This window comes from Elephantulus edwardii, unplaced genomic scaffold, assembly GCF_000299155.1.
Source record: "Elephantulus edwardii isolate Elephantulus edwardi_28Jun2011 unplaced genomic scaffold, EleEdw1.0 scaffold00236, whole genome shotgun sequence".
In the NCBI taxonomy this organism is placed as follows: domain Eukaryota; kingdom Metazoa; phylum Chordata; class Mammalia; order Macroscelidea; family Macroscelididae; genus Elephantulus; species Elephantulus edwardii.
The window spans coordinates 38,447-51,852 of record NW_006399986.1 but is presented as its reverse complement, the minus strand read 5'-3'; the positions used below and the strand labels follow the sequence as shown (position 1 = coordinate 51,852).

At 50.4% G+C, this 13,406-nt stretch overlaps 1 protein-coding gene across 1 annotated transcript in view; it reads right to left on the bottom strand.

Annotated features, from left to right (window-relative positions):
• Positions 1-12,538, bottom strand: part of HIF3A (hypoxia inducible factor 3, alpha subunit) — a 38,932-nt gene extending 26,394 nt beyond the window's left edge. The window contains exons 1-2 of the mRNA XM_006898689.1: positions 12,507-12,538; positions 1,884-2,074 (exon numbers count right to left, since the gene is read on the bottom strand). Of these exons, the coding sequence (XP_006898751.1) occupies positions 1,884-2,074; positions 12,507-12,532 (217 nt within the window). The 5' untranslated portion in view covers positions 12,533-12,538. The remainder of the gene's footprint in view (positions 1-1,883; positions 2,075-12,506) is intronic.
• Positions 12,539-13,406: the final 868 nt, after the last annotated feature.

Here is a 13,406-nt window from a genome sequence, read left to right as displayed (position 1 = left end):
TTAAAAATATACATGTAATTGTTGATCGCCTTTGAGTCGATCATGACTCATAGCGACCCTATGAACAAAAGGCCTGAAGCCTTTCTTCTATAACTATCAACATTTATCAAAGATTATATATATAAATATATATGATTGCCATTTAGTTAGTTCCAATTCACAGGGTCCCTACAGCACAAGGCAGGGCTGCCCCATAGCATTTCCAAGATTGCAGTCTTTATGGAAGTCACACATTTCTCCTACAGAGCTACTGGTGGGTTTGAACCACTGGCCTTTTGGTTAGCAAGCTGAGTGCTTAACCACTGTGCCACCAGAGCTCCAGGATCTCCCAGGGAGACAGGGTTCAAAGGAGGCAGAATCTCCCAAGACACTAGAATTCTAATGGGGTTAGATCACCTAGGAGGACAGAATGCTAAGAGGATGGAATGCCCAGGAGGGTAAAAATTGTAAGGAAGTCAGGCCTCCTGCGGGATTCCAAATTCTTGGCTGGTTCTTCCCTAAAGAAACACATACCGGCTGGAAACTCTAAGTCTCTGTAAACTTTCATTAAAATTAATTAAAAAAAAACAACAAACAAAACCCAACCAACACAACCCCGGAAGCTTTTGAGTAATTTCCAGCTGAGGGCAACCCCATGTGTATTGCAGAGTAGAACTGCACTCCCCGAGGTTTTGTGTGGCCTTTGACCTTTTGGAAACAGCCTGCCAGGGCTTTCTTCTGAGGTGCCTCTGGGTGACGGTGCCCACCTTTTTGGTTAGTAGTTGAGTGCTTAATCATTTGTGCCACCCAGGAACTCCGGGTGTTCCCTGGGCGGGTGTGTGTGTGTGTGTGTGTGTGTGAGAATTCTGAAGAAGCCAGAATTCGCAGGGGACAAAAATGTTAAAAAGAACCAGAGATTCCCAGAAAAGTAGAATTCTGTGTGACAGATGATTCTAATGGAGTCAATTAGATGACCAAACTTCCTCCATAATAAAATATTTTTAAGGATCCTCGGATACTAGGGGGCTTGTATCAGGGTGTGGGACAAAGGTGAAACTATAATTGGGTGAGAGCTGAGGGGGGGGCGTGGCTTTTAAGAGAACAGGGTTTGAAGGAGGGGGGAAAGGTAAGAAGAATTCTCCCAAGTGCAAAAAGGCATGGGAGGTAGTATCTCGCAGGAACGTTACAATTTCACATTTTTTCATGACATCAAAGATTCTGCTTCTAGGTACTGCTGGCATCTGTCACTGTCCCAGCCCCACAGCACTTTCCTACAGAATCAAAGCAGAATCACAGACACTTTTCAAGTTAACCATCTCCGAAAGGAACGGAGTACCTAGCTAGCCAGGTAAGCAGGACTCGCTGGTGTTTACTCACTATCTCAACTGTACGGTTTCATGGGGCTAGTTTACTAATCTGTTGTGAACACACGCTGAACTGTTCACGACCGATTAGTGAGTAAGCACCAGTGAACCCACGCTTACCTGGTTTATGGGGCATGAGCCTCTGAAAGAGACACACCTAGCCAGAAAGGTCTCCCAGGGCGCCAATTTCTGAAGGTTGTGGAGCCTTTGGATTATCATGCCTCCCATTCCTTAGAGTTCTAAGAAAACAGCTTTCCAGGAGCTCAAGGCGAGGGGGCGGGGCCTCACAAGTGATAGACGTCTAAAGAGGCGGGATTTCCCAGGGAGCTGCGCGCCCGTTGGTCAACAACTCCAAGAAGGCGGGGACGCAGTGCGTAAGACATCCACAATTGGGCGGGGCCTTGCTGGGATATGGCTTCCCATGGGCGGGGCCTCCCAGGAATTTAGTTTTCCCAAGGGCGGGGCCTCGCTGCTCTGGGAATTCTCGGGGGGCGGGGCCTTCTTGGGGCGGGGAGGGGGGCCTCCCCTGGAGCCGCTCACCTGCGCTGCACAGGCGGTGCATGCGTAGGTAGCTGATGGTAAGACGCATGATGGAGGCCTTGTCCAAGTGGGCGCTGACCCCGCGCGCGAAGGGCAGCGTGTGCGCCAGCTGGTACAGCACCTCGGTCTCCTGGCTGCGCCGGCTGCGAGCTGCGTCCCGGGATTTCTCCTTGCGCAGCTCGGTGCTCGACCTGCGGGCAGGGACAGGGTTCGGCGGGCAGGGAAAGAGCAGGTCAGGACCTGCACGCGGCTGCTACTCAGGGCCCAGGGTCCCCGCGGCCTAGCTGTGCCGCTGGGGCCCATTCGTGGCCCCACTGGCCCTGGGAGAATTACGCATACCTGTCCGCGTGCCAGCTCATGTTGCCTTCCCAGCGCCTCATTCCTCTCTGAGGCGTGCCCAGGGTCGCTCCGTTCCCTCCCTGACTTATCTGCTCTTTATTTCCCAGGCTAGGGACATCTCGGGGACTGAGAGGCCTCCTGCTGGGAGGGGGTGGCAAAGCTGGCTTAAGGCCAAGGAGGCAGGGCTCTTGGAGAATCCGCCTGCAGCTTTCCAGGCCCCCTGCTCTTTCCCCTCTCAGCGGAGCTGAGTCTTGGGAATCTTGGAGAACAGATCAAAGTTCAATAAACCCACCGGCAGGGTCTCCAAGAGGGGCAAGGCCTCACCAGGGAGACACAGCAAACCAATCCCAGGCTTCTGTTCAGCCAACAGTTAACCACTCACTTCTGCCCTTTATATCCACTTCATAGTCCTGAGTTCATCAGGGCATAAAACGCAAACCAACTCCACTGCTTTTCAGTCAGCTACAAAGCATGCCAAACCTCCCTGATGTCTCTGAGGCTGAAAATCTTGACTCTCATCTTTCTCCAGAGGAGTGGCAGCTGGATTCGAACTGGCAACCTTTGCGTTACAGCCCAACTTCATTTAGTAACCCACTAACTACACCAAGATTGAGTTGCATTTTGTCAGAAAGATCTCCAACTTGGGTGTTGTAAATGCACCCTGGTGGTGGTGTGTGTAAGGGAGAAAAGCTGGTGGTTCTAATCCGCTGGCTTCTTCTTGGGTTAAAGATCGGCAGTCTCCTCCTGTAAAGATTTACAGCCTCAGAATCATGACAGCGGGAGGCTAATGGTCAGAATTAACCAATAGCAGTGGGGTTTGGATAAGGGGTTTGAGTGTCAATAAGGGTCAACTCGTTCATCTGCTAATTGAAAGGTGATGATTTGAGTCTACAACAGAGGGGCCTTGAAAGAAAGGCTGGGTGATCTACTTCGGTAAAAACCAGTCACTGAAAACCCTACGGAGGAGAATGGGATCTCTGAGTCAGAACTGACTTGAAGGCAGCTGGCAGTGGTTTTCAGGTCCTACTACTTGGTCAGTTGTCAGGGCAAGCATCTAACTTACACAGACCCATCCATTCAGTGCTCGGACAAACCTAGAAAGAAGGTGATAATATTATCACTGCTGAACAGATGAGGAAACAGAGGTACAGAGAGGTATATGTTGCTCCTAATTAGTGAAGCCAGGCTACATTACAACTGCTTGAACTCTTAAATTGCTTTCTTTATCTCTATGGTTCTGAGTTTGTCTCCAAGACTTAGTGCTGCTTCTTGTTTTGGCCAGTCTTCAAATTTACACTCTAGAATCACCTGGATCCAAAATCTGTAGATTATATTTTTTAAAATAAAACAAACAAACAACAAACCCCATAGGGAGCTCTGGTGGCCTAGTGGCAAGAAGCTGTGCTGCAAGCCCAGAGGTATGCGGTTCAAATCCACCAGATGTTCTGCTGGAGACGGAGGGGCAATCTCCTGTCCCAGTCAGATCTGATTTGGTGGTACACACACACAAAAAGATAATAAAATAAATTTAAAAACAAAATAAAACAAAAAACCACAACAACAACCTTAGAGCCTGACCATTGTTATCAAGTAAATATTGGCCCTTGCATTTCAGAGAACTGCTCCCTGGAGTTTTCTTGGTGGCAGCCGATCACCAGGACTTTCTCACGCAGCACCCCTGAGTGGGTTTCACTCATTAATCTTTAGAGGTACCGCCTACAGTCAGAGTAGTTTTGAGGTTCTAAATCTTTACAGGAGGAAACTTTTCAGCCTTCTCCCTGAGTGACTGGTGGCTTTGTACAGCTGACTTTTTGGTTAGCAGTACAAAACCACAATGCACTACACCACCAGGGCTTCTTCTATATGATATGCCATGAACACCCTATAAAAACTAAGGTGAGCTCTAGTGGCCTAGTGGCAAGAAGCTGCACTGCAATTCCAGAGGTTCACGGTTTGAATCCACCAGGTGCTCTGCTGAAGAAGGAGGAACAGTCTCCTCCTGATTTGTCAGTGCCCCCCCGCCCCAATGTTAAAAAAAATCCCCCCCAAAAAAAGAAAAAAAATCCCAAACCTTCAAAATAGTTACCATGAAGTCAGAACATAGCTGACTCTCCATTGGTTTGCAGAGGCTGTCAGTCACACGGGGTGGGGGGGTGTTGTTCATCTTTCTTTGAAGAGTCTGTGGTTGGAATCCGCCCTCTACTCCTCAGGAGAAAGATAGGTAGTCTCCTCCTGCACATTTTACAGGCTTCAAACCCCACTGAAGGATCAGCTATGAGTCAATTCTCACTTGATGGGTAAGTTCTAATCATTGTTAGAACAGGGCAATAATGTCTCTGCGTTCTAAGTTTATATCGTCTCATCTAGATGAATAATAAGGAAAAGGGAAGCAATTTGCTCTCTTTAAGATTTACAGCCTTGGAAACTCAAAAGAAAGTTGCCATAAACACAGCAAACCAATCCCAGGCTTCTGTTCAGCCAACAGGTAGCCTCTCACTTCTGCCCTTTATATCCACTTCATAGTCCTGAGTTCATCAGGGCATAATCAGGAACCAACGTGGTGGCGGTGGTTTGGGGTTCGAGGTATGTATCATATCGCTAAAGCCCACTAATGAACAGCTATAATTAGGGAGCGCCTAAGTCAAATATGGTCTTTCCAATCACCTGTTATGCATCAGAGAGTTGAACAATGAATAAGGATGACAGACAAATCGATACATTTGGGTTGTGTTGGAGAAGAATGCTGAATGTCCCATGAACGGCTGAAAGAACAGATAGGTCCTGGAGAAAGTACAACCAGAGCGCTCCTTAGAGGCAAGGAGGGCTGCGCTCTGTCTCACTTGCTTTGGGCATGTCGTCAGGAGAGACTATTGGAAAGGTGCAGGGTCAGCAAAAGAGAGGAAGACCCTAAACAAGATGGACTGATTGTGCACACCCATGTTTATCGCGGCTTTGTTCACAATAGCAAGGAGTTGGAAACAACCTAAGTGCCCATCAACAAACGAATGGTTAGAGAAGCTGTGGTATATTCACACAATGGAATACTATGCTGCATTGAAAAACAAGGAACTCATGCAATATTATTCAAAATGGGTGAGCCTGGAGGACATTATGCTGAGTGAAGTATCTCAGTCACAAAAGGACAAATACTACATGGGGCCACTGTTGTAAAACAGGACTGACATCGGGGATGGGGGGAGATTAATAAAGATGGGTTCAATAATGTGTACTGCATTGAAACAGATGAGGGAGAAAACTGTTTAAAAGGGATATGTGATTAGATATTATTGTCATGACAGGAGTCCAGAGCGAAGGCTGCATAGTGGAGTGGACCTGAGGGAGAGATTGTAAAACAATGAAAGAATTTTTCTTTTACTTTTCCAAGAGGCTAGTGTACTGGGAGGGGGAGGAGAATTAGGAGGGGAGAAAAGTGCAACAATGAATGAATGGAAATCCAAAGTCTCTGTAAATGTTCATTAAAATGAATAATAAAGTTTTTAACAAAGATGGCTTGATTGATACAATGATTGAGGGTATCAGGGATGGTGAGGACAGCACAGGATAGGACAGGATGCAGATCTGTTGTTCATCGGGTCACTATGGGTTGTAGTTGATTAGATGGCACACAACAACAACAACGACAAACAACAGCATTTGTCTGTCAGGGAAGCTCTGGAGGCTTTTTATCAATAGGTGCCACTGAGTACGACTCATAGTGAATCCCGTCCTATCTTGGGCCGTCCTCACCATTTCTGATACACTTGAGCCCACTTCTCCAGTCACTGTGTCAATCCATCTCGAGGGAGGTTGTCTTCTTCTTCACTGACCCTCTACCCTTCCAAGCATGACAGCCTTTTCCAAGGAATAGCCTCTCCTAGCAACACATCCAAAGTATAAGAGATGAAGCTTGGCCATCCTTGCCTCCAAGGATCACTCTGGCTGCACCCTTTAGTAATAATGAGTTGCACTGCCAATCCAAGGTACAAGGTTTGAATCCACCCACTAGCTACTCATCAGAAGAAAGATGGGCAACCTTCTCCATCAACTGAAAATCTGCTGGAGGGTCAGTTATGAGGTAATTCCAGCTCAATGGCCCACAGCAACAACAACAACAACAACACAACAACAACAAAATCTGTCTCTCCTTTTGTTTGTGGTGGCTTGCAAGTTGCTGTGATGTTGGCAGCTTTGCCACTGGTATTTCCAATACCAGCAGGGTTTCCTATCTCGGATGGCTAGATTACAGTGGAACTTCCAGACTAAGGCAGACTAGGAAGAAAGGCCTGGCTATCTGCTTATGAAAATGAAATGAACATAGACCATGGTCTGAGGCGCTTTCTTTAGACGTGTCAGCATAAGGGCTTACTTGATAGAGAAACATGGGTCAGCGATCATGAAGACAGAGCAACTAACGAGGTCACCACAGACGGAACTGGCAGCACCATAACCGGCTAAGCATGTATGCATCATCTGGTACTGGCTAAGCGATTTGCCTCTGAAAAGTCCTAGAAGGGAGGCATTTTAAACCTCTATATTACAGAGGGGAAACTGAGGCTCTGCAAGGTGACCAGGAAGTCCCAGAACCAGTAACTGGCAGAGCTGGGATTTGAACCCAGGCGGTGAAGTTGGTGGCATAGCGTGTAACTGGTAGATTTGAACTGAATGATTGACTGGAACAATAGCTTCTGGGGAAAAGACATGCAGTTTCCTCTTGTGGAGATCTGCGCTCTTGGAAACCCGCCAGAGGGTCATGATTTGACAACTTGATGGCAGTGGTTGGTTTTTTTTTTTTGTTTTGTTTTTGTGAGGTTGCAAAGCCTTCATTTTTCTCTAATTCCTTCTTTGTGCTCCACCCAAGGAAAGCCAACTATCTGAGTGTGGAGGTTTCACAGAGGAGTCAGAGGCCATATCTGGGGGTGGCATCAACCCCACACCCAGGCTGAGGAGCAGAGAGAAGGGGATTTTCCTGTCTGACTGCACAAGAGAAAAAGAAAAAAAGCGCAACCAACCCCAAACAACCCAAACTCCATGTATGCTACAGGGGACACAGAGGGGGCAGGCTGGGCGGCGGGTGTTGGGGATGAGGTCCAGGCTCCAGGATGACCCCATCCCCTCCCTTCCAGCTGGTAGGGGTCAGGGGCCTTCAGTCCTGTCCTGCCTGCCCAAGAGGACATACTGTCCTGTTCTGTTCCACCAGTGTTTGTCTTCCTGCCCAGAGGGTGGGGTGGGCGGGCTTTGCCACTCTGGGGGCCCCATGGAGGGAACAGGCGTGGGGGTGAGGCCAGTGCCCCACTTCCCAGGCAGCTGGGCTCTGTAATCCTCTCTCTAGGGCCAGGCTAGTCCCTCCAGAAGGAGACAGCTGGGGGCCGCTGGGGACCCTCCTTCCAGCTCTCAGCCTGTTCTTTGAATGTTTGGAGGGAAAGTATGGGCCTCTCACTTCCTTCCCAGAAACCTGGGCTTTCCTTGATTAAATACATCAGGCTGGTTACCTTCGAGTCAACTGTGAATCGTAGCGACCCCAAGTGGGTCAAAGGAGAATTGCACACTATAGGGTTTTAAATGGTTTGTGATTTTTTTTGGAGACAAATTGCCAGGCCTTTCTTCCGAGGTGTCTCTGGATGGATTCAAAGCACTGACCTTTTGGTTTATAACTCAGGGCTTAATCCTTTCACCCAAACCCCAAATCAAACAATCCTACTGCTGTCCCGTCCATTCTGACTCATAGTGACCCCTGTAGGACAGAAGAGAATTGCCCCAATGTGTTTGTGGCAGCTTAGTCACAAGGAGTTGTGCTGCCAACCCAAAGGCAGGCAGTTGGAATCCACCAGCTGCTGCATGAGAGACAGGCGATCTCCGGTGTGATTTACAGCCTCTGAAAACCTGCTGAAGTGTCAGCGATGAGTCAGATCTGACTCATAACACACATAACATGACAGCACATAACATGCGTTATATAATGCTGGAAGCCATGTACTAGTATTTAAAATTCCACCAGAGTCACTCACGGTGGACACATTTCCACAGAACTTACAGCCTACAATAGACAAAGAAGAAAGGCCTGGTGATCTGCTCTAGCCAGTGATCCTACGGATCACAGGACACAGCTTGGCATCTTTCTCATTGCTGTCAAGTTGAAGTTAATGCATAGTTGACCCTACAATGTTCCGCTGCTGTAAATTGCACGAGAGGAGATTGCCCATCTTTTCCCTGCTGAGCTGCTGGTAGACACGAACCACTGGTTAGTCCCAGACCTCCTTTCTGTGTACATCGCGCTAGCACTGGACTCAGGTACGCCAGCGACTGTGAAGACGGCACAGCGCTGGGCAATGTCATACATGACATGGGCTGACCAGACTGAAACTACTGCTAACAGCAACAATGTGTACAACTCACACACTATTATCATGCTTTGCCATGTCAGGGATGGAAGGTTCGGGCTCACCTCTCGAGAACTGGGTAATGGGTATGGCCTGTGGTGGAAGCATCTGGCCTAGAATGTGCAAATATGTCAAGTACATATGTGACTCGTATGTGTGAACCTTGAATAGGAGGGACTGATCCTTGGAGAGGGACATCCTGCTTGGAAGGGTGGAGGGACAGCGCACGAGAGGGAGACCCCGGATGGGATGGATCGTTGCAGTGGCTGGGGTAATAGGGGTTGGTGTGTTGGATCAGTGGGACTGGCTCAGGACAGGGCAGGCTTCAGAGCTGCTGTACATAGGGTCGCTATGGGTCACAGGTGACTCGATGGCACATAACAACAACAGAAGGTATTGTCAATAATACTGTTAAGTGCTCTTGAGTCAGCTATGACTCACAGCGACCCTATGAACAATCAGTTTAAACCCTGCCCTATCCTGTGTCATCCTCACAATCTCCACCTTGCTTAAGCCCAGAGTTGCAATCTCTGAGTCGCTTCATCTCACTGAAGGTCTCTTTCTTTGATTTCACTTTTCTAAGCATTGTAACACTGATTGTAATAGAAACAATAGTTCAACAAATGGAATGTCATTAACAAGTTGTCATTCTTGTTGCATGTCGTCAGGTCAAATGCAACTTACAGTGACCCTACGTGGTACGTGTAGAAGAAAGGCCCTTAGGGGTTTCTTGGTTACATCGGTAATGGAAGCAGATGACCAGGCTTTTTCTTCCATGGGACCACTGAATGGTACCTTTAGGTTAACAGTCAAATCCAAATAGTGGGCACTACCTGGGATTAAAACAAACTTGGAAGCAGGAGTGGCATCTACTTCTGAAATAGCTTGCCTCCTGAAACCCTAAGAAACTGGAGAGAGGATGAAAGTTATACAAGTGTTGCAGGTCTTTCGTTCATAGGGTCGTTATGAGTCGCCTACGACTCGATGTCACTTAACAACAACAACAACCTGAGGTCTTGTTAAAGCCTCCCCCAAACCCCACAGGACAGGAGCTCTGAGCAGGGGTGTCACCAGGTAACTGGCCTGACCTGGAACCTGCTATTACCAACTGCTGTAGAGTTGATTCCTATTCATAGTGATGCTATAGGGCTCAACAGAATTGCCAAAGAAGGTCCAGTCTTTTCAGAAATACACTATCTCATCTTTCTCCCCCAGAGCAGCGGCTGGTGGGTTTGAACTGCTGACCTGGGTTGTTCAGCAGCTGAACACTTTAACACCTGAGCTACTAGGGTTCCTTTATCTGCCGTTTGTCGTTGTTGATTGTTCTCGAGTGGAGCACGATTCATAGTAAACAAAAGGCTTGAAGTCCTTCTACAACTATTGGCATTAATTAAAGTTCAGTTTCCAGAGGCATGTTGTTTAGGAAGTGAGTGCCACTCCTGTGGGTTTTATTTATTTATTTATTTTTTGTTGTTGTTGTTTGGTTTTGATTTTTATGTGCCATTACCACCCCCATCTTCCTGACAAATCAACAGGCCTGGAGAGGTGACACTACGTGCCTAAGGCCACATATGGCTTGTAACGAGTGGAGCTATTATTCAGAGCAAGTCCATCCACTTCGGCCCCGACTCTCTGTGATCTGTGTCCTACCCCAATACTGTCTCACTGGCACCCCATTTTGAGCCTCAGCAAGGGGGGGGGGGTCAGGTGGTTGCTGGCACAAAGGCACACAGAGAAAAGGGAAGAAACAGGCTTGAAACCCTGACTTGGGGGCTTAAAAGTCATGTCTTCTGAGCATACCCACTCAGGGGTCCACTTCTAGGTTCTGTTTTTTTTTGCCCAGCAGCTCCGGGCCCTCCTCCGGCCCCACCCCTGCGCCTCTGGAGCTCCCTAGCTGGCCGGGCTCCCTGGCTGGCCCCACGCCCGGGCCTGGTCCAACCCCCTGGCGCTCTGCCCAGCTTGGGACGTGCAGCTGGAACCCTGCCACTCTTCCTCCGTGTTCCAGCAGAGAACAGGGGTGGGGCCAGGGCCTGGAGGCCCCGGGCTGAGGCTGGGTGAGGGGGGCTGGGGCCTGGCACCCTCTACTCAGGAAGGAGAGAAAGCCACATCTTTACTTCCCTAAGGAGCTCACTACCCACAAGTGAAGCAGAGGAGAAAAGTGGAGACCCCACCCCACATTCCGAACTGCTCCGGGCTGCTCTCCTCCCTACTCGCAATTGGGTATTAAGAGTCTGGAAAAAGTGTAAGGGAATTGGGAGCCTTAGGTTGGAGCTGGGCTGGGACTCTTCTTGCCACTGCTTGGAAGTGGACTGAGAGACGGGAGACAGGCCCAACAAGGGTGTCATAACCCCGACTCTGCTCATTATCAGCGACCCAGACATCCAGAGCGGTATCCATCCTCAAAAGCCTATCTCTTTCCAGAACCTTCTCTACCCCTGGTGAGGCCATTAGGGATGCCTCAAGAACAACCCTGCCTGGGTTGGTTGGGGTGGCAGCAAGCCAGACCCAAAGGCATGAGAGAAGGGGTGTTTTGGGTCCACTCACCATCGCCCAGACCCCCTTTGGCCGAGGTGACATCCCGGGGGCGCCGGAGGGGTTGAGGATCGGATCCGGGTGCGAGTTACGAGTGGGTGGTGCGCAGTGTGGCGGCAGAGGGATGACCCGACAGGAAAGGGCTGGCCTTGAGTGGGGAGGGGGGCGCACCCCAGCGCAGCCAAGAGGGGCCCCACCCAGCTAGGAGGGGGCGCTGGGAGGGGCGGGTCTACGGCTGGTCCAGAAGGGGGTGGGCTGGAGTTGCCTGGTGGGCTTAGAGCCAGGGACCGGAATAGAAGGGAATGGGGGGAGGACTGGAAAAGGGGGGTCAGCAAGATGGAGGTGTGGACAGATCAAATCAGCCCTGTGAGCTGGGGAGGCGGGAAGGGGGTGAGGCTTGCTGGACGCCTCAGATTGGACAGGGAAAACCGGGGACTTGGGGCGTGTCCCGGGGTCCCCTGAGAAGGTGTGCAGGTGGGGTCCCGTGTCAGTGGACCCTAGGGCCCGGGCTCCCCTCGGTCCCAGGGGACCTGCACCTGCTAAGAGGTGAATCCAGAAACATTCCTCAGTTAGGCCCTTCCACAGGGACTCACACTTGAATTAGGCATAACACCCCTTTCTCCCGTGGGGTCGCCCCCAAATTAAGGGTGGCGTGGGGCCTTTCCTTACCCTCCATTTACGCTTCAGATATAAGGGCAGGACAGGGACGGGTGGGGAGAGTACGAATAGATCTGGTTTCCCTGGTATTAAAGAGGGTGACCCTACTTTTGGAAAGGAGACAAAAGGGACCCTGAAAAGGATTCCTGATAATTCTTGAAAGGAACTTCTCCGTGACATCTAGAACTGTCAAGATGTGTGTGTGTGGGGGGGTGGTGGAGGGGGGGCGGTCGTTGAGCCTCGGTGATTCTCAATCTGAGGATCCCAATCCAAAATTCCAAAGTATACCCTATACCTGGGAAGGATTAATTTGGGGTGTCCTATACCTCCTAGGATCCCAGGGGTCCAGTAAAGAGCAATGTCAATTTTGAAGGGTGTGAGGTCAAAGGGGACGATCTGTGGAGAGAAAATGCCTCTCCCTGGAGAACAGGCTGGCCTAAACTCTACTGGCCCCGCTTCTACAGGGACCCCAAATTTCAGGCGGATTATCATTCCCGAAGTCTCTGCTCTAGGGAGGGGCAGGACAGCCAGGGATTTGAGGGAGCCCCACCTCTACAAGTCCCCCTAGAGGTGGAGGAGACAGGGTGGGCAGAGAGGATGTGGGTCCAGCCGAGGACCTCCGGTGTGGGCTCGCACCCATGCAGACTTCACCTGATTCAGGGGTCTCTGGCAGGAGAGCTCCCCAATTCCCACCACCCCTAACCATGCACCCCTGTACCTTGCGCGCTGCAGCCCCAGCGCCATGGCTTGCCAGTCGCCGCTGCTGAGAAGCCCTTCGAGGCCCCGGCCCCCTCCCCTGACTCTGCGAGCCCCCTCCCCAGCTCCGTCCCCCGAAGCGTGATTGGCTGAGCCGTGGTCTGCCCCTGGCGCTGGTTGGACAGCGGCCCCGTCGCTCTCAGGAGGAGGCGGGACCACAGGGGAAGGATTGCGGCGCTCGGAGGGGTGTGTGAGCGAAGGGGGCGCCGTAAGCGTGATCCACACACACACACCCCCGGCCACGCCCCTCCCAGGACTTCCTCCAGTGGCGCGCGCACAGGTCGCCTGGGTCTGGGCTGCACCCTCTCCTGCAAAATAACAGCACTTCAGCTCCCCTCGGTTCCTGACACCTGAGTGGGTTCTAAACAGGACCTTCTCTTTCAATTAACAGCCAAGTGCTTTAACTGCCAAGGCTCCCAATTCCTGAGCCTTTCCCATTTCTGCTCCTGCCCTCTGAAATCCCACTCTTTCTCCCCAGACCCCACTCCTCGCCCTTGCTGTTGCTGATCCTCCAGTGGGTTTTCAGAGGCTGTAAATCGCCCAGGAGAAGATTGCCCATCTGTCTCCTGGGAGCACCTGGTGGATTCAAACTCTGTGCCTTTGGGTTGATGGTGCAACTCCTCCCCACTAAGCGGCCAGAGCTCCCTAAAATGAGCCTGCTCTTGTTACGTGGATCCGGAACCCACTCCTAGTTGATTCTCAGGTTTTTCGAGGCTGTAAATCACAGGCGAGGAGACTTCTCTTATTTCTCCTGCAGAGCTTCTGGTGGATTCCAACCATGTACCTTAGGGTTGGCAGTGCAACTCCTTACCACTTACCTCAATTCCTTCAGTATGGTAGGAATTTTTTTAATTTTATTAAT